Genomic DNA, 24,775 nt, shown 5'->3' on the forward strand with positions numbered 1-24,775 from the left:
GCTTACAGTTTTTGACAATAATAAATAATGCCTATAGGAACATTCTTATATAAATTTGCATGTCTCAACTTATTTAATCCTCAGAACACCTATAAGGTTTTACTATTCACATTTTATGGAGAAGGAAACCAAGACACAAGGAGGTTAAGTAACCTGCCTAGAGTCACACAAATAATAAATGGAAGAACCAGAATTTAGCTTAGGCAGTCTGCTTCCAAGGGTTAATAGTCTGCTATTAGCTGCTCTACTATATCCTGTTTTCCATACAGAGCAGACAATAAAATGTATGAATGATTAGTCTTTGTTTAGAAGCAATACATATGTGTACAGACAGATTGCTAGAGAGAGCAACAGTGACAGCAAGGGCTTTACATGTAATCGTGCATTTTAAAAAGCATGGTGCACAAACAAAATTGATAGCAGAGGTTCTTTCCAGCAAGTGCTTCTTCTATAGCTGATTTGGAATGAACTCATTATCACTGAAGCAAAGAACTGCAACTTCACCATTTCCGTAAATGGTATCATCTTGCTGTCATGGCCACCATTCCTGTTGATAAATGAAATTGGAGAAAAAACCTAAATGTGACAATTGATGATAATTTATTTCAGTTTGGAATGCCTGTTTTATTTTAATTTGGTCTCTTTGGGGTAGATTTTAGCTCAAAGTCTGAACTCCCTATCGAGCATTTCTTTACCCTTGCTCCCATCCCCTCCCACCTCTTGCCCCATAAGGGCAAATCTGCACTTCTTCCTGGTGGATGGAGGGTAGGTGTATCTGGTCCTTGTGCTACCCTCTGGACCGTTGGGCTTCCAGAGCAGTTTGGCTAGGTCTGGTCATCCCAAGCAGCTGTTAGCTGAGGGTTCTTACTGGTTTTTGAGGTTTCATGCTAGGCCCTGCTGCTGCTTTCATCTTTTCTGCCATAGTCTATAGTCTCAATCTGTGATTTTCGAATACTGACCTCAGGCTCCCTCTGGTCCACTAGTTCTTTCAACAGTTCTCACTGCCAGAATCAAGGCCCGTGAGAACTTAATGATCCCCCACATACCATGAAGCACCAGAGAGTCAACACAAGCCCTTCCACCTGGACACATAGCGTTTTCTAACCAGGAGCACATTGTCGTTTTGAATGCAGGGCCCTGCTGTATCAGAGATGGAATAATTGGCTTCACCAAGCTATGACTATAATGGTTCTCAGATCCTCTCAGTTTTCTCAGATTCTCCCAAATCTAGTTAGGTGTTTCTACATTGTTCCTAAACTTTTCCATTCCCATACACTGGGTTTCAACCCTACAGGTCACCCAGAAGACATGTCTGACTATTTATTCTTTATTTTCTCTCTTCCTCCCTCTTAGAATGCAAAGGCTTTCTATTTTGTTTATGGTAAAATGGGAATTTTCTTTATATTATAGCCTCTTCCTTCTTTCTCTTTTGCATTCACCTGTCCTCACCTGAAATCGTGTTTGTTGAAGAAGTGTAGGAAATGAAAACAGGTGAGGGAAAGTACATTAGGTACTCTTTAAAAAACATTGTCATTCCCATGGCACTTCTTTATGCACTTTTGTACTTTTACAATACATGTATATTGCTTTAAAATTCAGGAAAAGCTGTCATTTTAGCATATTTTATAAAAATCAGAGTGAGAAGAGAATTAGAAACATTTTTTGAAAATGTTTGTTAATTTAATGTAATGGTGTACACCACAAAGCAGGAATGACTAATCAAAACCTATCTTAATTTTACAGGATCCACAGATTTTGGATATAAATGCTGACCAAGAGAAAATAAAGTCCATGTTGAATGATCTGCAATTAGTTCTAGATGATCTTCAGAAACGTGCATTTCAATACAAATCTTACCAGAAAAATTTCAAGGTAATGGCAATTCTACATGTGTTTTTAAAATGCGTACATAGGAATGGCACTGATGCACAAGCACTTTCAACAATGGGACTGTAAACATTTAATGTTTGGATTCCTATGTGCTGGTCACTCCACTGGAACAGTCTGAAACAAATATGATGTGTTCCCTGCCTTATGCATTTATTGCTATAAAATCCTCTCAGAACTGCTTTTGCAGCATTCCATAGGTTTTGGTGTGCTGTGTTTCTGTGTTAATCTGTTTAAGGATTAATATACATTAGAGACAAAATACCTTTCTTATTAAAAAATAATTGTGAATTGTAGATAAACCCTCAGACCACAGACTGTAATTTCTTTATTAAAATGTATATGGATTTTTAAATGTGGTCAATTACTTTCCTAAATAATATTTGATTCTTTTACATCCATGCATGTGTTATGATTCCATGAATATTGCCTTATTCGCCCTGGTTTGATGTACGAATCTGATGACAGAAGAGAATTCGGCTAAGCCGAGGCATAGATGGTAGGCTTGAAAGGCTAAAAGATATGGCTAAAAAAAAAAAAAAAAAGGGAGAAGAGAAACGAGTGAGAGGTACAGTGCTCTAAACAGCTATGAGGGAGACCAAAACAAAAAGACAATAGAAAAGATTTCTAGGGTCAAAAGCAGGGGCCACCAACAATGAGGGTGTCATTAGTCTCTCCCAAGGTCTTGGAGGAGTGCCTGGACTTCACATGGGAGCACACCTATCTCTTGCAGAGCCCCAAATGGATGGCCAGAGAGTGGCCTTAGAAGCGGTCCACTCCAGAGCCCAGGGGTTGATTAGTGGAGCAATCCATAACATAATGAGCTTGGTATTGCACAATGTGCCTGGTGCAACACCTGAGGCAGGAGGTTTGTGCATGAGAGAACTAGGTTCAAAGTTATTCTGAGGCTGAGTTAACTGACCTACAAGATAGGAAATTATTAGGGTAGGAAGAATGGTATGGAAGAAATACTGTTTGATAAAAAGCCACAACTAACAGGTGGGCACTCTGTGGGGTCAGAAAGCATTGCCTGAGCCAGTGTCTGAAAATAGAAGTGTATTCCCCTCATTCCACACACTGTATTTATACTTGACTAATTCTTCCTTTATGATCACCTCATATTCAACCTTGCTTCTGAAGCTCTCAGTCATTTGGGGGATAGAAGTGAAGGCCTAACTGGCCTAGGAAATAATTTCTAATGGTTCATGAAGACAGGGCTAGATCCCTAATATCAAGGTAATACTGGCATTGTAAAATGAGTTTAGAAACTGTTCTACCTCATTAATTCTTCTTTAAATGTTTGGTGGAATTCACCAGTGAAGCCATCTGGTCCTGGGTTCTTGTATGTTGGGAAGTTTTGGGTTATTAATTCAATCTCCTTACTCATTATTGATCTATTTAGATTTTCTACTTCTTCCTAATTCAGTCTTTTTGGTTGTATGTTTCTAGGAATGTATCCTTTTCTTATAGGTTAACAAACTTGTTGGCATAGACGTATTCATGTAACAGAACCCCTGGGCTGTTCCAATTGAAACAGAACCCACAGGCTGTTTAGTTAGGGGCCCGATTGCCTGCCACCAGAATTATAACTCTCAATACCAGAGTTTAGTGAAAAGAAAAAGAATTGTTTATTTGCACATGGCTCTGCCTCCCCCTCCCAGACCTGGCCAGTCTTAGGAAAGTCAGAAACACAGTTTCCCTACTTCCTAGGCACAGTTCAGCTTTACCAGTAGCTGCCAATCACTCAATTCTGATTGGGGAGGTCCTTTCTGTGCTGTGGTGCCCTCCAGCTCTCAGTGCAGAGCCACCTGGATTCTCAGCCTCCTTGTAAACTGCCTTCTTCCTGCAAACCACATGGATCTCCTCTTCTTCTCAAAACTGCCTGGCTAGAGCCTCTTAAAGCAGCCTGGAGACCCCCTCCTCCAAGCCACATGGAGGGAGCACACCAGCTAAAATGTCCGCAGCTGCTTATATATCCCTGACTGCGTGCGTCCTCTGACGCAGTGGGTGTTACAAACAGTTCTGACCATTCACGGAACCCTACGCAGGCTCTGCAGGCTCCATAGGCTCCTTCCGTATGATCCCACAGTCCAAGACCCCTCCCATCTTCCTGAGCCTTGGAAGTTTCAAAGCGGATCTTTGTGCAACAAAGTTTCCAGCCACTAGCCCCAGGCATGCAAGGCATCCTGAAAGCTGCTTCCTGCTGCCTATCTCCCAGCCGCAAACTCTGGGGTTTGTTTTTGGACTCTCCTGTTTCTGTAACATTCGTAGCAGTGTTCTATATATTTCTGTGGTATCAATTGTAATGTCTCCTCTTTTATTCCATTTATTTGAGTATACTTCTTTTTCTTGCTCTAGCTAAAGGTTTGTCAATTGTGTTTATTTTTTCAAAAAACCAACTCTTTGAAACTAAGAGAAGTTTTTTGTAGCTTTCTAGTTTCATACCATTGTGGTTGGAAAAGATACATGGTATGATTTCAATCTTCATAAATTTTCTATGTCTTGTTTTGTGGCCTCTCATATAATCTACCCTTGGGAATGTTTCATGTGAACTTGAAAAGAAAGTGTATGTTGCTGCTGTTGGATGATCTTTTCTTTTTCTAGTCTTTATTTTACTTGTCTCCATGATGATCTTTGTTAATCCCTTTCTTCTGCTAACTTTGTTAACTTGTTCCTTTTCTAGCTCCTTGATGTATAAATTGTTTATTTGCAATCTTTCTGTTCCTTCATATATGCATTTATTGCTATAAACTTCCCTCCCAGAACTGCTTTTGCAGCATTCCATAGGTTTTTGTGTGTGATGTTTTCATGTTAATATGTTTCAAGACATTTTAAAATTCCTCTTCGATTTCCTCTTTGACCCATTGGTTGTTCAGGAATTTGTTGTTTAGTTTCCACATGCCTGCAAATTTTCCAGCCTTCCTCTTGTTGTTGATTTCTAGCTTCATACCATTGTGGTTGGAAAAGATACATGGTATGACTTCAAGTCTCTAAAATTTTCTAAGACTTGTTTTATGGCCTTTCATATTGTGTATCTTTGGGAATGATCCACAGTACACTTGAAAAGAATGTGTATGCTGCTGCTATTGGAGGCCAAGTTCAAAGCCTTAGCCTATCACGGGGCTCACAATTTCTGTACAAACAACCCCCAGGAGATTTCCCCGCCTCCAAGCCAAGGCAGCCTTAAAACACCTCACCAAGACAGCTACTTCAGATTTTCCTGCAACGTTTCTCTCTATAGGTTTTATATACAGCACATAGGGTTAAAAAGAGGTAAGAAAATAGGCTGTCTTCTCCTCTTAAATCTCCTCATCCACTCCACCAGCTACTGCATAACCATCTTCTTCCTCTTCTATCATCTAAGTACATAAGCCCTAAAGGAAATCAGTCTTCAGACTCTGAAGACCCATCTGTTTTCAAAAAAAGGCCAGGAATGTATGTGCATGTATCACCCAACTTGAGGAAAAATGCCAATGGAACTCTTGTGATATTTATATCTTTGGAGGATATTTAAGTTCAAAGGATATTTGAATTTACATGGGGTTTTGTGATTATTTTTCTTTGTTTCTATCTCTACTTTTCTTTCCTCATTTAGTATCGCCCCATATTCTGCTTAGTCACTGTATCAGGAATTACTAACAGGAGGATAATGTAAGGTATTTATATCTTAAAATTAAATAGTGCATTTTAAAATTACATTTTAAAGGTAGATGTTTCTAAGTTTGAAGACTTGGAAGAAGTTAGTGCGGAAGTGAAGCTCAAACAATTGCTCTGGGATTCTCTATCTGAATGGGATCAACTCCAACAAGAATGGTTAAAGGTAAAAAATAAAAAGGTCTCAATTCTTAAATCATTTTTGTTTTAATTAAACTTGAAATTCTACTAATATGAATCATCATTTTTAACCATCCGGTATATTTTTAATTTCAGTAAAATATGCAGTGTTATAATTTTATGAGGAATAAACAAGAAGCTTAAAGAGTTTTCTGATAACCACCATAGATTAGGAAAGCAGCTTCTAAAATGGGATGAATTCACCATAGGAAATGCACAAAAAGACCCATTAGGGATCAGAAAGAAAATGTTGAATCTGGAAAAAAATGAAAGTTTTACAAATTTTCTAGAGCCTTCAGTCCATTTGACCATCTTATATGTCAATATATGTTACTCATATGTTTATATAACTGAGAAATATATTTATAGATACATGCATTTTGGGGGACATCTTTAAATCATTTATATTAAAGGGGTACATAATCAAATAATAGAATACTAGGTAAGAAATTTCTAATTAGCAAGAGTAAAAATTAGCTGTTTATATCTCTGTACAAGGTTTGGTCCTCAGGAATAATTTATAGGGATTGCCCTACTGAGTGTGATGATGGAGACAAGGACAGAAAGGAAAAAACAAGTGATGTCTGATAGGCTATTGGCAATCTTAATAAAGGAAGCCACTTGCAAAAGTAGAGAGTGACTTGGATTAACTATTTTACTACTGGAAAAAAATTTCACTGTTTCAAGCCTGCCTTTTGTCATATGTCTTAATTTCCTCTTTTCCCCTAATTTTCATAGTCCAAATTTGACTGCCTGGACCCAGATGCTCTAAACAGCCAAGTTTCTAAATACGCCAAATTTGTGACTCAGTTGGAAAAAGGCTTGCCACCCAACAGTGTAGTGCCCCAGCTAAAATATAAGGTGGAAAAAATGAAAGAAAAGGTAAGTTTGTTAGAAATTATTTCTCAAACTCCTGTCAATAAGTTACTGCTTGATGCTAGTGATACCAAAGTTGAGAACTGTTTGCTGTTTAAATGAGTCGACTTTGCAGAGAGAGAGGAAAGAAGAGACGAATTCAGTTTTTGCTGAGGCACAGACAGCATCCCTGTCTTCAACCAGCTGAATCATGCAGTTGAATACCTTGGTTAGAAGAGGCATTCAAAGTGAGACTTTCCCAAGTGGTAGGGGAACTAGTGCAGAGTAGGTTGTAGATATGCCAAGATACCGATCCACTGAGCCTGTAGATGGCTGGATGAGGCTAGGGCAGCCTTGTCCATTCACACCTCTGCACCAAACAGGCCGTTTTTCAAGACGTGCCATGATGTGAGAAAGGTTGGGAAGCCCAGCGGAAGGTGTGCAGGGCTGGCTCTTTGCAACAAATCACCTCTAAACCAGCACTTGAAATGGGAAGGAAAGGGGAAATGATTTTTATCCTTTTAAAGCAGTTCTATATTTTTAAAGAAGAGATAAAGGACTAAAAGAAGTTATGGGTAGAAAGAGTAAGCAAAACTTCGGGCATAATGAGAAGCAAATGTTCCCCACTGAAAAGAGGATTTTTGCCGTTTTTTCTCCTTTAGCCTTATGCTATCTAGTCAAAATGGTTTTCAGAAGTTACTTATGGCAGCTTCTTTCTCCCTCATTGCCTTTAGGGTGCTTATAACATACGATTGTAAACAAATTCCCTTGTCACAATCTGCATCCCAGCTTTCCTTCCTTGGAAATCCTGGTTGATTTTTTTTTTTTTTTTTTTTTTGACTTGCATACAGTAAAAGTCATTTTTGTGGTATAGAGTTTTATGGGATTTTACAAATGGGAAGAGTCATGTATCCAACACAACAGTACTGTTCAGAATAATCCATCACACCCCTGCCCCAAATTCCCTTGTTGTCCCTTGTAGTCAGCTCTACCTCCCATCCCAACTCCAGGCAACCACTGATCTGTTTTGTCTCTATAGTTTCCCTTTTGCAGAATGATATAAATGAAATGATACAACACGGACCTTTGAGTCTGGCATCGTTCACTTAGAAAAATGCATCTAAGATATATCTGCATACGCATACCCAGAATACATAGCCTACTCTTATACCTCAAAAATAAAAACAAAAAACCCTTTAAAATGAGCAAAGGAGTAAATAGACATCTCCCCAAAGAAGATACATGAAAAGATGCTGAACATCATTAGTCATCAGGGAATATAAATCAGAGCCACAATAAGGTACCACTTTGCACCCACCAGGATGGCTGTGTTCAGATTAGAGGCAAGGATCTGGAGAAATTGCTTCTGTTGAAATTATAAGGTGGTACTGCCTCTTTGGAAAAGAGTTTGGCAGTTTCTCAAATGTTAAACATAAAGTTACCATATTACCAAGTCATTCCACTCCTACGTATATACCTAAGAAAATTGAAAACATATACTCACACAAAAACTTATATATGAATGTTTATAGCAGCATTATTTATAGTAGCGAAAAGTGGAGGGAAAAATGTTCATCAACTAATGAATGAATGAACAAAATGTAATATATCTATATAATGGAATATGATTCAGCAATAAAAATGAATAAAGTACTAATATATGCTAAGGTATAGATGAAACTTGAAAACATTTTACTAAATGAAAGAAACAAGTCACACACACACACACAAAAAAACTACATAGCATATGATGTCATTGATATGAAATGTTTAGGAAAGAGAAGTCTGTAGAGACAGAAAATAGACTAGTGGTTACTAGCCACCGTGGAGAAGGAGAAATGGATAGTGACAGTTAATGAGTGTGGGTTTCCTTTGGGGGTAATGTAAATTAGATAGTGGTGATAGTTTCACAACTCTGTGAGTTAGAATTATTTTTATTTCTTTGTGTTGTTATATGAAGCAATATTTTATTAATTTGTATTGCTGAGTAGTATTCCATTATGTAGATTACCATAGTTTATGTTTGTGTTAACATTGTCATGTATTTTATCTTTATATATATTATAAACATAACATATTATAATTATTCTTGTTCTATATAATTATCTTTTAAGACAATACAAAAGTAAATAAAATAAATTTTATTTTATTTTTATTCCATTTCTGATGCTCTTTATTTCTTTGTATGTATCTAAGATTCTGACTCACAGCATATTCATTCTGCCTGAAGAACTTGCATTAATATTTTTTATTGAGTAGGTATGCTAACAATGAACTTCCTGAATTTTTGTTTTGAGAAAGCTATTTTTTATTTTGAGTGATATTTTCACTGTATATATAATTCTGAGTTGACAGGTCTTGTTTGTTTTCAGAAATTTAAAAGTAGCCTTTCATTATTTTCTTGCTTGTACAGTTTCTAACAAGAAGTCTATTGTAGTTCTTTTTCTTGTTCTTCTGCAGATAACATGTCTTTTTGGTGGGGGGCAGGGTGGGCAGGGGTTCTGGCTGCCTTCAAGATTTTATCTTTTTCTTGTTTTTTGTCAGTTTGTGATGTGATATGCCTAGATGTGTGTTGGGTTTTTTGTTTGTTTGTTTTTTGTCATTATTGTTATTTATGATTTGTATTTATCCTGCTTAGTGTTCTCTGAATTTATTGGATCTCTGATTTGGTTTCTGTCTTTAATTTTGGAAAAAAAAAAAAGGCATCCATTATTTCTTCAAATATCTTTTGTGCTCTCTTTCCTATCTCTCTTATCCTTCTAGGATTTCTATTACATGTATTTTAGACCATTTAATATTTTGTCATTGCTCTTGCGTGTTCTGTTTTTGGAGGGGGAGGGTACACTAATTTTGTACATCATTTTCGGAAGTTTCTACTCAATTATCTTCAAGTTAACTGATTCCTTGGCTGTGTCAAGTTTGTCAAAAGCATTCTTTTTCTTTCTTACTGTCTCTTTTATTTCTAACATCTGTTTAATTTTTAATTATAGTTTCCATCTTCTTATTAACATCTCCAATCCAATCTTGCATTCTTTCTATCTTTTCTATTAAAACCATGAACATATTAATCACAATTACTTTATATTTCCTGTCTGTTAATTCTAACACATGTATCATATATGAGTCTAGTTCTGATTATTTTTGGTCTCTTGGGTGTGTGTTTGTCTTGCCCTTTAATACACTTCTTAAATTTTGGTTACAAACCAAATATTTTATGTTTTATTTAATATAGTAAAAATGTCTTTCCTTCCACTTCACTTTTTGTATGGCATGTTATGTTAAATCTAGTTAGGAACTGGCATAGATTTGAGGTTTGATGTTCCTAAAGCTACCCTCAGTATATCACAGCTTTAAATTGTTCTTGTGATATCTTGTGTTTAGGGTTTGGTCTGATTTGCCAAAGATCATTGTTTCAATTTCTGTTTCCCCCTGGTGTTGTGCCCGGAGAGAATCTGGTTCTTGCAGCTTTCCACTCTGTATTCCAATGTTGTTTTTTTCTCACTCAGTACTTGTTAACTTGGCAGCAGAAATGAGGAGGGGCATTTCCTCATATTCTGATTAAGTCTGTATATTACCAAGGCATTGTGTCCCTTGTTCTCAGAATTGTTACCATCACAGGCATTCCTTCCCCTCCTCCAAATCTAGTCATGAGCCTAAAATGTATTTTCTTCTGTATCTTTCTAGTGGGTTACAGCTTTTTTCCCCTCCTCTGTTTCTCGAGATATATGCAGATACCTGCAATGAGTTACCACCAGTATGTGTGTTGAGTTTTTGTTGCTCCCTTCTCTGACATCAAATCTTTTGAAATTAGGACAGATTGGCTGGTTAGTAACAATAGTGGCTGCTATTTCCTCCCCCTGCCAGCACCGTAAGTTTGGCTTTCTTAAGTGTATCCTCAACCTTTTCTATGAATATTTCTATTTTTGTAGCCCCCAGGTACTTCACAATCTCATGCTACCCTACACTCAGTCTTTAGAAACATTTTTTAAAAAATTTAGTTGAGTCTTCCTACTCATTTAAATGGCAGCTCAAGACATCTGTCCTAGGTAATCAAATTCTCATGTTCTGTTTCTTGCTGTGGAGAAAACTGTGGGTACCAGTCTGTCAACAGATTTTGAGCTAGTTGATTGCCTTGCAACTTAGGTTTCCTATAGGTTCAACACAAGTCATTCATTTGCAGTTTGTTCAGTTTGTTGTTATTGCTGTTATAAGAGTATAAGTTGTGTTCTTTCCAGATCTCTACATTCTTGAATTAAAATCTATGCTTTTAAGATTAAAATCACGGTGCTCTGAGAATGTTTTTTTTCCAGCTTCCTGTTATTATTGACTTGCGGAACCCATCTTTGAAGCCTAGACATTGGACAGCTATTGAACAAACAGTTGATGCCACCCTGGTGGACCTTGAAACTCCATTAACCTTACAGAGGCTCTCTGAGTTGCATGTTTTTGACTTTGGCCAGGAAATCCAGGACATTTCTGGGCAGGCATCTGGAGAAGCTGCCTTAGAAACAATTCTTAAAAAGGTAAACCTAAAAAACACATTCTTAAGATCAGGTAATGTGAAGGTTTTCATATCACCAACTTTTGGCTTATCTGGATAGATTTTTCAACATTGCTGCTTTCACCCTCTCATTATCAGTCATCCTTCTGTTGTTTACTTATATTTATTATCATTATTATTATTATTGCCATTATAAATATCTTCTTTCTACTTAGCTTATAGCCCAACATAAACCTGATGGTAACAAAGTCTGAAATTTGTATGCTTATAAAAGAACCACATATCAAAGAATACCTTTTATATCAAAATGTATTATCTTTCAAACTACCAGAGAACTGTGTGAAATGATTCAAAAGACATTGAGAAGGCATCTGTACTTAGGATAGTTGTCTTCTTACCATAAAAATTTACACATACCTAACAATCACCTGTGTAAAAAGAATTTTTTCCTTTTAATTAAAGCATAAAGTGATAGGAAATAGACATTAAAGTATCACAAGTCATATGTATCAATGTTAGAAAATAAAATTAAGCAAATCAATGTCATTGAGAAAAGGAATTAAAATTTTTTTGAAGCAGTAAAGGAGAAGAAGGGGATTATTATGGAGTGTTTTTTAAATAATTTTTTATTTTTCAAGTACAGTTAACATACATTATTATATTAGTTTCAGGTGTACGCCCCAGAGATTAGACATTACATAACTTACTAATTAATCTTCCCAATAAGTCTCACACCCATCTGACACCAAACAATGTTATTAGAATATTATTGACTATACTCCCTATGCTGTACTTCACATCCCCGTGACTATTCCGTAACAACCAGTTTGTACTTCTTAATCCCTTCACCTTTTTCACCCATTCCCCACCCCTTTCCATCTGGCAACCATCAAAATGTTCTCTGTGTCTATGAGTCTGTTCCTATTCTGCTTGTTCATTATGTTTTTCTAGATTCAGTTGTTCATAGATATGTATTTATTACCATTTTGTAGTTCATATTTTGTATCTCTTTTTGTCTTCTTCTTAAAGAAGACCCTTTAACATTTCATATAATACTGGTTTGGTGGTGATGAATTCTAGCTTTCTCTTTCTGGGAAGCTCTTTATTTATTTCATTACATATGCATTTATTAAATACCTAAACACAAATGAATTTAATATTCCAAGACTTGAATTATTTCTAAGGTGGAAGATTCTTGGAAAACAACTGAATTTGTCATCCTCCCTCACCGTGACACCAAAGATGTATTTATCTTAGGCGGCACAGATGACATACAGGTAGGTAACTGCTTATTGAAAACTTACGGTGAAGGTTCTGGCCAGACCTAGTCCCAAATACTTTATGGGAGATTGTGGTGAATAAATTAAATATGAGAGTTACTAAGTAAGAAAAATTTTAATTGGGAAGGCAAAATATGAATAATTGACATGAATACTTGTACATGAAATATTTAGTAAAGCAATAAAAATGGCAAATATAGGCAGGAGTTATAATCCATAGTTGATAACTGTTGGGGGATTTAGAAAAGCAAAGAGATTATTAATGGCTGAAGTGATCAAAGAATCCTTCCTTGACCAGCTAAGACATGCTGGACCTTCAAGGATGAATGGGATTTGCTAGACATAGATGAGAATGAAGGGCATTTCAAACCATTTAAATGAGGCAAAGAAACATGAATGAGTATATCAGGTTTATAGCACATTAAGAAGCTAAATTCACTTGATTTTTTTTTTTTTTTTTTTTTTTAGATTAGGAATATATGTCCATACTCTATGAACAACCAAAGAGGGTAAATCTAACCTGTGTGTTGGAATATTCTTAGTGACTTAAAATCCAAAGGCACATTTATTTAGCAAAGGAACCTGGTTCTTATAGTTTAATTTAAAAAGCAAACCCCTGGTCTATTAGGATGTACCCAGGCCAGAAGCAGAGATGAAATGGCTTTGCCAGATGGAGGTTTGCAGAGTAAGACCAGATGTCACTCTGGGCAGTGGATGGAGAGCAGATCCAAGAAGAAAGTCAATCAGTTATAAGGCCAAGTGATGCTAGGTGATGAGGCTCCTGCTCTTAACAAGTTTATAATTTAAATAGAGCAATTGAAATCCTTTAGATTAACAGACACATTTTAAGGCATATATTCTGTGAGGGTTACTATAGTGTAAGAGGGAGGAGGGGACGGGAGGTAGAGGGAAAATTGTCTAATTATTCAGAGCTTGATAGGAATTAATTCAATTTCCCTCTTCCTGAAGATAATTAAGGGAAAGTGATATTTCATTGGATATAAAAGACAGCTAATTTTGCTGTGTTTTTCTAGTTTTGAATACTTTTGAGAAACAAAGCCTGGATGATCAAATAGTGTAAAGAAGATACCAGATATTTTAAAGGAGGGGGAGAGAGAGAATAGTATTGAACAAAACAAAAATTTGTACCATTAATAATTAGAGAAACAACCAAGATTTGGCAATCATACATCCGTTTATGGCATTGGAGAGAACATGACACTGGGTTGTAAGCCATAGAAGCCGTAGTAAATGGGATATGGGGGGCAAATGTATGGGAAGGAACTAGTAGGTGGGGCTAAGCTATTCATTCAAGAGGCTGGATTTTAAATGGATTCTTGGGACTAAATAGCTGTAATTATCTTTGCTAGCACAAACATGTTTTTTTTCTTTAAAGATCCTTCTTGATGACAGTACCATCAACGTTGCAACCATTGCCTCGTCACGTTATGTTGGTCCACTGAAAACTCGAGTGGATGACTGGCAGAAACAACTTGCTTTATTTAATCAAACACTGGTGAGTAAGGATAACTTCAGTTAAGGGACTCAGAGAACTGGAGAGTCACTGGACCTTAGAAATCATTTGTTCAGTCATTTAAATATTGTGTCATTCAGCTGTAATATTTAATTGATGATGTCTTACTATGTTCAAAATATAAGGAAAATGCAAATATACCAAGCTCTTCTTTACCTGATTATCCTATCACCTTGTATTAGTCATTATTGCTGTGAAATAAAATAACACAAACTTAGTGGCATAGAACAATATACATTTATTATCCCCCAGTTTCTGTGGGTCAGTAGTTCAGGTGTGACTTAACTGCGTCTCCTACTTAGGGTCTCACAAGGGTTCCATGAAGAGGTAGTCCAGGACTGGATTCTCATCAGAGATTCAACTAGGAGGGATCCACTTTTAAGCTTACTCAGTTGTTGGCAGAAATTATTTCCTTGTGACTCTGGACTAGGGGCTTCAGTTTCTTGCTGTCTGTCATCTGAAGGCCATCCTCAGCTCCTACTGGTTGTACACAGTTGCTTTTCTTTCTTTTCATGTGGTCTTTTCCCATCATGATGACTTGCTTCATCAATCTAGCAAGGAAGAGAAAGCCTTTAGCAAGATGAATGTACACATAATTGTATACACCCTGTTGCTTTTGCCACAGACTACATGACTGGACGCAAGCACCCCACACTTGAAGGGAGAGGATCATGTAAGGGTGTGAACACCAGATCTTGGGGGCCACCTTAAGAATCTGGCCCCAACAACTTCATAGTTACTGAAAAATCACTCACTGTTGCTTGAAGTATTCTTGGTACCTTTCCTTATGGCACACCCCTCCTTTTTATTTTATTCTACCTCAGATTATCCTATAGCAAAACATAGAACTCACACTGACCTCACTTTGTTCCCATTCAATCTCTTTTTTAGACTTCAGATTTTTAGATTGATTTAATTAATTTAAGTTTCTATACATTCTAATAGAAAGATTTATCTGTGAAAAAGTAAATACACTACTAGGAAAAGACCATTTGTTCTGACTTTGTTTCATAGAGATCTTTCTCAGGAGTCTGTCCTCTTCAACAAACACTTTATAATCTGACTCTGTCCAGCCTTCTCTACTGATGGCTGAGCCCCATGAAGGGAGAGACTATAAATCAAAGGAAAGGGCATTTTTTTCATAGGGGATCCTTAAAAGAATCTAGTGCTGAGCAGTAGGGACTTCCCAGAGAATAGAAAGTGTGAGATCTGTGATAAACCAGGGAGTAGTTGTGACATTAAGACTTAATGTGTAACCCCCAAATCTAGAGCAAGAAGTGAGAAACTTTTTCATGGCTCCTGGGCAGGAGGCACAGAGAAGGGTGAGGTCTCCAGACTTTAGTTCTGACACTGCACCTCTGGTTTCTTTGGTAACAGTGATTGTCTCTAAGAGGAGAAACAATGAGTGATGTTCTTTTTTCTCCCATTTTTCTGTATTTGCCACATGTTCTGTCACAAGCAAGTTTTACTTTAGTGATTGAAGAAAACGAATTGTATTTCTTTTTTTTTAAAGGAGGGAGGGAAGAATATACATATAACTGAAAAAAATTGTTTTTGGTAACTTTCTATACAGGGTGAGGCAAAAGTAGGTTTACAGTTTATGTGGAAAATAATACAATAATTAATAAAAATACAATAATAGACTGTATTCTGTGTACTCACCACTGTAAACATACTTTTGCTGAACCCTGTCAATCAACTTACCACTTCCCAACCCTTCATTTCTTTATCTTTTTTAAGTTTGTTTGTTTACTTTATTTTTAGAGAGAGGGGAAAATAGAAAGAGAGGGAGAGAAATATCACTGTGTGGTTGCCTCTCACTCGTGCCCCCAACTGGGGACCTGACGTGCAACCTAGTTATGTGCCCTGACTGGGAATCGAACCAGCAACACTTGACTCGCAGACCGACGCTCAATCCGCTGAACCACAGCAGCCAGGGCATCCAACCCTTCATTCTTTTTTTTTTTTTTTTTTTCAGATTTAATGTGTTTTATTGATTAAAATATTACATTTGTGCCAATTTCCCTTCCCTCTGCTCCCCTCCACCCGGTGGCCCCCCTCCCTCCAGTTGTCCCCCGCTTTTAGATTAAGTCCATTAGTTGTGCATACAGTTCCTCCCAACCTCTCTCCGTCTATTCCATTCCCTCCTACTTTGATCCCCAATTCCTATATCATCTCCCTCCCTCTCCTCACTCCCCCTCCCTGTTGACCTCCCCCCAATATGCTTCCCGTACCCACAGTTCCTTTTCCACTCTCGTTGCCTATTTAGTTTGCCTTTGTTTCATCTCCCTAGCTTCTGTTTTTTTAAACCAGTCCCTTTAACATCTCATATAACAGTGGTTTGGATCTAATGAACTCTTTCAGTTTTATTTTGTCCTGGAAACACTTTCTCTGTCCTTCTATTCTGAATGACAATTTCGCTGGATAGAGTATTCGTGGTTGTAGGTTTTGGATTTTCATTACTTTGAATATTTCTTGCCAGTCCCTTCTTGCCTGTAGGGTCTCCCTTGAGAAGTCAGCTGATAGTCTAATTGGGACCCCTTTGTACATAATTCTTTTCTTCTCTCTTGCTGCTTTTAAGATTCTCTCTTTATCTTTAATTTTTGACATTTTGATTATAATGTGTCTTGGAGTGGTTCTCCCTGGGTCCAGTCTCTTGGGAACTCTCCTTGCTTCCTGGACCTGCAAGTCTATTCCCTTCCCCAAGTCTGGGAAGTTCTCCTTTATTATATTTTCACTCAATTTTTCAACCCTTCATTTCTTTAGATAAGCACCTTGCCGCTGCCTTCCACTCTCAAATGTTTCCTGTGGGCATGTTAATTCTCTTTCTCTAGGTCCATTCTGCTTACCACACAGTGCACTCATTATAACTCTAGTCAGTATAAAATGGGTTGAAATAAGGCAGAGGTGAGTCTTGGACCCTTTAAGGACGTTTTATTTCATTTCACATGTAAGACCCCAATGGGAAAAAGATACAGTAAATTTCCACATACTTATTTTTAATGTAACTGAATGTTTTAATTTGGGGGTTAAAATTTGATAATGACCATGTTTTTCTCCTAGGAAGAGTGGCTGAACTGCCAGAGAAACTGGCTTTACCTAGAAAGTATTTTTAATGCTCCAGATATTCAGAGGCAGTTGCCTGCAGAGGCCAAGATGTTCCTTCAGGTAGATAAGTCATGGAAAGAAATCATGAGAAAGGTGAACCGCCTGCCAAATGCTCTTCGAGCAGCTACTCAACCAGGTACAAAACAAAAGTTTAAAGACAAACAAAAAGACTTTACAATCATTTTAAATGATTATCACCTTTAAGAGTCTAATAATATGTGATGTGCTCAACCCTTAATTCTAATCAGTATTGATGACTAAATATATTTGTAGTACATTTGACACTCTTGAAATGTGAATCAAACATTATTATTATTATTATTATAATCTCTCAACTGAGTTTATACTTTTGTCAAGAAGAACATACTTTTTCTGCTATCTTTATAATTTTGGAGTGCTGCCGTAGAATGTCAGTCATGTTTCCATTTCACAATTTTGACCACAATACATAACAGTAACCTCCCACTGACCCATTCTGCTAAAGCTCTCACAAACTTAAAACCATAAAAATTTCCATAACTTTTTAAAAATTAACTCATTAAAACCAATTTAAAATATTACCACAAGTTTTAATTCTAATCTCAATGTTGAAATGCATTTTAATAAGTTCAATTTCTAGAGATTGAGGCACATTCATGGTTATTGAACTTCATGATTTGTATCAAAGCCTCAGCAAGCTTGTTGATTCTGCAAATGGCAGCACATAACCTATTATAGTAAATACCCCCAGACAGCTTCCCTGCCAAGCAATGGAAGTCTGCTGGGCTATATATAATTTTGCCCAAAGACTCTTACATAAAACAAAAACAGAAAGGAAGAAACTATATGGTATGATCAAATAGAAAACTTTAAAACTTTGGGGCTTCTAAAGGCTGCCCACATTCCTTGGCTTCTGGTCTCCTGCAAGTCAGAAATTGCATAACTCCAAACTGCTTTTGTCATTGCGGCTCCTTCTCTGCCTCTGATCCTTCTGCCTTCCCTCTTATAAGGACCCCTGTGATTACATTGGATCCACAGGATGATCCATGATAATCTCCCCCTTCCATGATCCTTAATTTAATCACATCTGCCTAATTCCTTTTTGCATATCAACTAGCACATTCTCAGTTTCTGGGGATTAGGACATGGACATCTCTGAAAGACTTCTGTTCTGCCTACCACATCCACTTACTGTGGGTATTCAAACCTTTTGCTGCAAAAATATTCATGTGTTTGATTACAGACTGCTGCCCTAGTTTCTACTAGACTTATTATATAACGTTTGAGATTAAAAAAAAAATTTGATTCCAAAATACACCTAGTCCTAGGGATTTCAGAAAAAGAAGTGTGAACCTGTATGTATCATTTCAGGTGATGGTAAAGTTATGAAGAAAAATTATGCAAGGTAAAGGGGCTAGAGAGTAGCCGTGTGTGTGTGTGTGTGTGTGTGTGTGTGTGTGTGTGTGTGTGTGTGTCTGAGAGAGAGAGAGAGAGAGAGAGAGAAGGAAGGCCTTTTTGTTAAAGTGGTTTTTGAGCAGAAATCTATAGGAATGAGGAGAGGAGATGCCACTGCATTTCAGGGAGGTGGTATTGTTAAAGACAGAGAGAAGAACAAAGGCAAAAACCCCGAGGCAAGAGTGCACTTAGCGTGCACAATTGTTAGAAAGGAAGCCAGTGTGGGTTGGAGTCCTGTGCACAGGTGAAGGGCTTAGGCAGTGAGGCCAGAGAGGTGAGCTTGGGACTGGATTGGGTCATTGATCACATCCTTTGGCACCATGGAAAACATCTAGTTTGATTCTTGGATGGGCGAGTAAGCTAAGCATTGTGATAGGCACCAAAACTTCAAAGTTAAGTAAGACATGAATGTTGCTCCTTAAGATCCTAAAGAAGTAGGATCCCATTACCACAATTTCAGCATCTAAAGATGGCAGAGGAAACAGAAAACATGAATGAGAAAGTTCAGAGAATGGCTTTGTCCAGAGGGTCAAGAAGACAACTGTTTGGCTTTGGTTTGTGCACGCTCAGCCCCCCAAAAGAGAGGGATGCCAGCTAACAATGTTTCAAATTAAATTCTTGTTCAACTATGGTAAATATTAAAATTAATATTTGTTCCATTAGTACTTAACATTCTTAGCCAACCTCACAAGTTTTAATGTATTAGATTGTTTTTACTAAATAAAACCAAAACTTTAAAAATATCAACATATTTTATTTCCACTTAAAATTATATTCTCTTTATCTTAACACAATTTTACCAGTCCCTTTTTTCAATGCACAGGACTTCTGGAGACTTTTCAAAACAATAATGCATTACTTGACCAAATTCAGAAGTGTCTAGAATCATATTTAGAATCAAAAAGAGTTATCTTCCCAAGGTAAGTTTATAAAGCAACCTATGATATTTTTTAGTAGTTAAGACTATCCATTAATTTAAAAGGATATACTTAAAAGCAAACCACAACCTCAAAACATCAGGGAATCAAAGACAGAAACAAGAAAGATGTTTGATAATGGCAGTCCACCTAATATCTTGATTAGGGAGTGTAAATGTCAAGGTGAAGTACAATATTTGGTAAAGACTTAAGTGGGTGAGTACCCAAGGTGCTGGAAGGATTCTTTTTTTGTTTGTTTGTTTTTTGTTTTTGTTTTTGTTTTTGGAAGGATTCTTGTTCACAGCATTGTTCCATTGATGGGCATGTCAGGTACGTGCCCACATATGTCCATGTGTCCACAGATGTGTGTGTAAAAAGTTGGAGATCAGTGTTGCCTGAGCAGGTTTCTATAAGTTAATTGAGAGTCTAAGAATGTCCTATAGAAGTTGTCTAAGAGATTATTCCATGAATTCCAAATGAAATTTTTTACTAACCTATGCATTCTAAAAACATATCAAATGGCCCTGGGCAGGTGGCTCAGTTAGATGGAGCATCATCCCATACACCAAAAGGTCATGGGTTTGATTCCCAGTCAGGGCACATACCTAGGCTGCGAGTTTGATCCCTGGTCAGAGCACATACAGGAGGCAACTGACTGACATTTGTTTCTCACATCGATGTTTCTCTCTGTTTCTCTCTCTCTCTCTGTTTCTCTCTCTCTCTCTCTCTCTCTCTCTCTCTCTCTCTCTCTCTCTCTCTCTCTCTCTCTCTCTCCTTTTCCCCCTCTCTAAAATCAATAAACATATCCTTGGGTGAGGATTTAAAAAATAAATAAAAAAAAACATACCAAATGTTATGCTCAGTGCTGAAGGTACAAAGAAGAAAAGGGTGGATGCCTGCCCTAATGAAGCTCACTGACAACAGCTGGAGAATCATGGCAGTAAAGCTCTAGGGTACAGTTATATAAGACTACTTGTTGGTAGCAAAGGCTCGCAGCTGTAGTCACTGAGGCACACTGCAACATAACACAGAGAACATTAACAACATGGTTCATCTCTTATGGATTTTTCCTGTTAGCTGTTAAGTAATGGGTGTTAAGTTCCACCTTAGAACAACCACCTAGGCAGCCGAGGTTAGGTGCTTATCTGGGTTACCTGCTTGAGAGGGGTCAGAGCTGAGTAACCAGGACAGGCTTTGTGTGCACAGGAAATACAGGATCCAGAAGGTCTGGCTGAGTTTTAACAGAAGTAGTTGGGCTTTAACAAATCTTTCTAAAGCTTACCAAAATCTTATACAAATACAGCAAAATTGACCAAGATGGATGAGTTTGAGGTTTGGAACTTGCCTTTTGTCTATTTAACTCTTAAATCAGTTCACAAGCTAGATCTCCCAAGGCCAAAGACATTTTTGATACTTAAAGAACTGCTTTTTATATGTAAAGAAACCCTGGCACAAATTTACCTGTGAAAATATTGAACACCAAAAAGTATCAGTTCTTTTTCTTTCCCTTTTGTTTGGAATTATATCAACTGGGTCTGCAATGTTTGTATGTCAGGAGGCTCTGTGAGGCATTGATTTGACTCTAAAAACCTTATGGAAATTTGTTATGTACAATGGGCCAAGTTAGATCCTGGAGATACAAGATGAACACAATACCATTCCTGCTCTCACAGGGCTCACAGTCCAATCTTTATAGTTATCTGTTTGTTTAGCTGAAAACAAAGTTTGGGGACAAATTAATTATGAGTGTATGTGTTAAGTTAAAGAAGTGGGACTAATAAGTGCAACCAAAACATCTTTATTTGTAAATAATAACATCCTCTGCATTTCCTGTGGAGGTTGGGGGGGGGGGGGCTAGTTTCTCCTGACCCTATAGATAAAATATTGATCAAGCCTCATGAATTTTATGGTCCTTCCCAGTTAATAATACAAAAAAACAAAACAGAACAACCTCCTGTCACTTTAACCCAATAAATGAGTTGTAATAATCAAAACTCTAAACTTGCTTCAAAGTCAAAACTTCTCCCTTCCCTGCCCCAACCCTGTTGCCGGGCTGAAGGTATTAGTGATGATGAGGATGTACTATAATCAACCCTTCTCACTTCCTGTTCATTTTCTGAGGGCTCCAGTTTGGGGCATGGAAAGGGGGAGAGGCAGGTGACAGGAGACGCCTGATGTGGCTGGTACCCACCTGACCCCCTTTCTCCCAATGGGGCCTGTCTGGGATTCACAGGATTCTCTCCAACCCTGAGAGATCACTCATGGGCGGCAGCTGCCTACCAGGAATTAAGTATTGAAACATTTTCTCTGTCCAGGCCTTCCTCCCTCACCAACATCCCTGGGTATCCAGGTATGCACCTTCTATAGTTCTTTCCCTAAGGTCTCTTCATGCCTCTAAATGGCCCTGTTGGGCAGAACCTAAGGAAGTCCCATGTAGTAGCACACCAGCATGGCCCACATTCCTATATTTACAGAACCAAACAAAGTTCCTGTAACCTCCCATCCATCTATCCAACGAATAATGTGTGAGGTACTAGGCTAGATTCTAGGGAAAGCAAACAATATTTCTTCACTGTAGAAGCTCAAAGCCAAGTGGCACAGGCATGTGACCAAATCAGTGTTATAGCAAGAACCGGCATTTTTAAAACAAATTTTATGAAAAATATCTTTTATTGACCAAGTGCTAATTCTAGATGTTTGAGATGCATCTGTACCAATATTCACAGCAACTATATTTAGGGACAGGTGGTGTCCCTAGAAACCCAAGACCAATAGGCTTGGAGGTGCAGGAAATCAGTAAATGGTGAAGAGATGAGGCAAAGGGGTTTATCTTGTAGTCTATATAAGGCTTTGCTTCAATTTCAAGTTATATTTTAAGTGTTTTCTTTAATCCAGATTTTACTTCTTGTCAAATGATGAACTTCTGGAGATTTTGGCCCAGACACGAAATCCCCAAGCTGTGCAGCCACACTTAAGGAAATGCTTCGACTCCATTTCAAGGCTTGAATTTGCTCTCATGCCTCCTGCTGAAGGAAGAATTCCTGGTATGGATGGAGAGCCAGAAAAAGTTTATACTAATGACATTTTGGCGATGCTGTCCCCAGAGGGAGAAAGGGTGAGGTGCTTTTGTTTTAAATTCTTTACAGGTAAAAATTGTTAGCCTTCCAGGGTCGATGGTGGAGGTTTATTCACCATCACTCTACACATCCTTCACGTGGTCATGCTGCTAGCTCGGCAGTTTCAGGGATAACCAAGATGAAACCCCTGCCCTCAGAGAGTTCTAGTGGAGACATAGTCAAACAAACATGGAAAAGCACCATAGTAAGTGCAGTAACAGAGGCATGCAACTCTGTTCTTGGAAGCGGAGTGAAGAACACAGAGCCATGTCATATTCAACTTCACAAGAAGCAGAAGAATGGACAGGTTACGAGCACCAGTTCTACTGCCATGCGACCTGGATTCAAGTCCCAACCTTGAACCTCATCTATAAAAGGGGAGTTAGTAATAGTGCCTAATTAATGATATGCTGAAGATTTTCAAGTGTTATATGTAATTACTTAGAATAGTACCCAGTGTGTGTTCTAAAAGTGTCATTTTTGGCAGTGTTGTCTCCAGGGCACACTGCACAGTACCTGGCATATGGTAAGCACCAAGCAAGTGAATGTATTAGCAGATGCTGGGCAACCAGGTGACTTCACACACATGGCACATGCTCACAGAGACAGCCACGGAAGATGGAGGGGAACCATGAGAGGGAGAGCATTCCACACAGAGGGACTGTGCAGGGAACGCCAGGGGTTTCGTCCAGTTAGAGCACAGTGGTGACTCTACAAGAGTGAAGGAGCCCATAACGTTTCATTTGCCCTGAACTGATCTTCTTGCAAAAAAATTTGCTTGTCTCTTGTGCAAAAGAAGAGAGAAGGGCGCACCATGGCTAGTATCCAGGAAGAACATGAAATTTAAAGGGAAGGTAGGATAAGAGGGACAGATGCAAGAAACCCAGAGCAGCAGTCAAATCATTGGAAATTCAATAAATAAATATGAAATGGGCTTAAAAGCGTCAGTTGGGGTTGACAGTTGGGAAAATGTTGCTAACCTTTCTGACCTCCCCAGGTTTAAAGGAGTGGTTGGGGCCAAAAATTCAATGGCAGCAAGTAGGAAAAGAAAGTGGAAGAATTTATCTAGTGTACACAGACTCCTCTTAAAGGAACTTGGCTCCAAAGGGGAGCAGTAAAATAAAGCAATAAGTAAAGGGGGTAAAGAGAGGTATAGAGTGGGATAGCAATAGAAAGTTTCAGTATTTATGGTCAGGCTTCAGTGTTTCCATGACTCAGGGTTCTATTATGGTAGTACAGAGGACTGACAGCCTACAAGTCCCACGTGAGCTGTATTCTTGCTCCTCTGCTTATCTTCTAGGTTAGCTTGGGAAAAGGCCTCAAGGCCCGAGGCAATGTGGAGGAATGGCTCGGTAAAGTGGAAGAAGCCATGTTCACATCTTTGCGTCGCCTGTGCAAAGCTGCCATCGCTGACTATCAGGGGAAACCAAGGACAGCCTGGGTGATAGCTGGCCACCCTTCACAAGTAAATTACACTCCTTATACTTCCATCTCTGATTCGCTTTTTGGTGAGATGCATCACATACTCAAGGAAGATGTTTCCATGCAGGTGATCCTGACCATTTCTCAAATTATTTGGTGTCGTGATTTGACCGAGTGTTTGGAACAAGATATTAATCATTTAGAGGCCCTGAAAGCTTTTGAAAAAGTCAACTTTGAGGTGAGATTTTTTTAACAGAATGACATTGAACATATTGCTGTGCAAGATAGTCTCAGTGGTTTTTACTGGCATGGTTAAAACAAATTCACTTTCTTTTACAAATTTAATGTTCTGACATGACTTACAAAGTTTCGGGGTTCTCACTAAAACTGCTTATGTTCAAGTTTTCTTAGGTCGACTACCTTGGTGCTTGTGTAATATTTATATGAATACTAATAAAAAACAAAAAAAAATCAAGAGAAAAATGCCAGGTTTATAATTTATTGCAACATTTAAGGAGAGATTGTATTTACTAGGTCCTTGATATCTCTCACAGAAGTTTATTCAATCCAAGAAAACCCCAGGACTTCTGCCGTTTCTATTTTTAGGCTCAAGATGTGCTTTTCTACTATTTTATAGAACCCTCAGGTAACTATCAATAAAACAATAAACAATGGAATGAATTGAAGTGTCATTCTATAAGAATTTTTAAGCTATAGTTGGGAACTGCTATTTTACAGCTAGGCCTAATATTTAACTCCAAATTCAATTCTACTTCCAAGCAATGTTTCATTTTTTAAAGAATAACTTTTATAATAGAAAGATGAGGGAATCCCCAATAGAACTGAAGGTTTTTAATAGCACTTCATGTCAAAGAGCGCAGAGAAAA

General features: G+C 37.9%; 1 protein-coding gene across 1 annotated transcript in view; it reads left to right on the top strand.

The window, feature by feature from the left end:
* The window catches only part of DNAH6 (dynein axonemal heavy chain 6), a 328,739-nt gene that overhangs the window by 94,518 nt on the left and 209,446 nt on the right, over window positions 1-24,775 (top strand). Inside the window, exons 16-26 of the mRNA XM_090281614.1 lie at window positions 1,744-1,872; window positions 5,594-5,707; window positions 6,460-6,603; window positions 10,887-11,099; window positions 12,262-12,354; window positions 13,754-13,873; window positions 16,955-17,135; window positions 19,257-19,353; window positions 22,246-22,465; window positions 23,767-23,931; window positions 24,016-24,126. Of these exons, the coding sequence (XP_090137740.1) occupies window positions 1,744-1,872; window positions 5,594-5,707; window positions 6,460-6,603; window positions 10,887-11,099; window positions 12,262-12,354; window positions 13,754-13,873; window positions 16,955-17,135; window positions 19,257-19,353; window positions 22,246-22,465; window positions 23,767-23,931; window positions 24,016-24,126 (1,587 nt within the window). The remainder of the gene's footprint in view (window positions 1-1,743; window positions 1,873-5,593; window positions 5,708-6,459; window positions 6,604-10,886; window positions 11,100-12,261; window positions 12,355-13,753; window positions 13,874-16,954; window positions 17,136-19,256; window positions 19,354-22,245; window positions 22,466-23,766; window positions 23,932-24,015; window positions 24,127-24,775) is intronic.

Source organism: Furipterus horrens, unplaced genomic scaffold (genome assembly GCF_987537825.1).
Source record: "Furipterus horrens unplaced genomic scaffold, mFurHor1.1.pri manual_scaffold_6, whole genome shotgun sequence".
Taxonomy (NCBI): Eukaryota; Metazoa; Chordata; class Mammalia; order Chiroptera; family Furipteridae; genus Furipterus; species Furipterus horrens.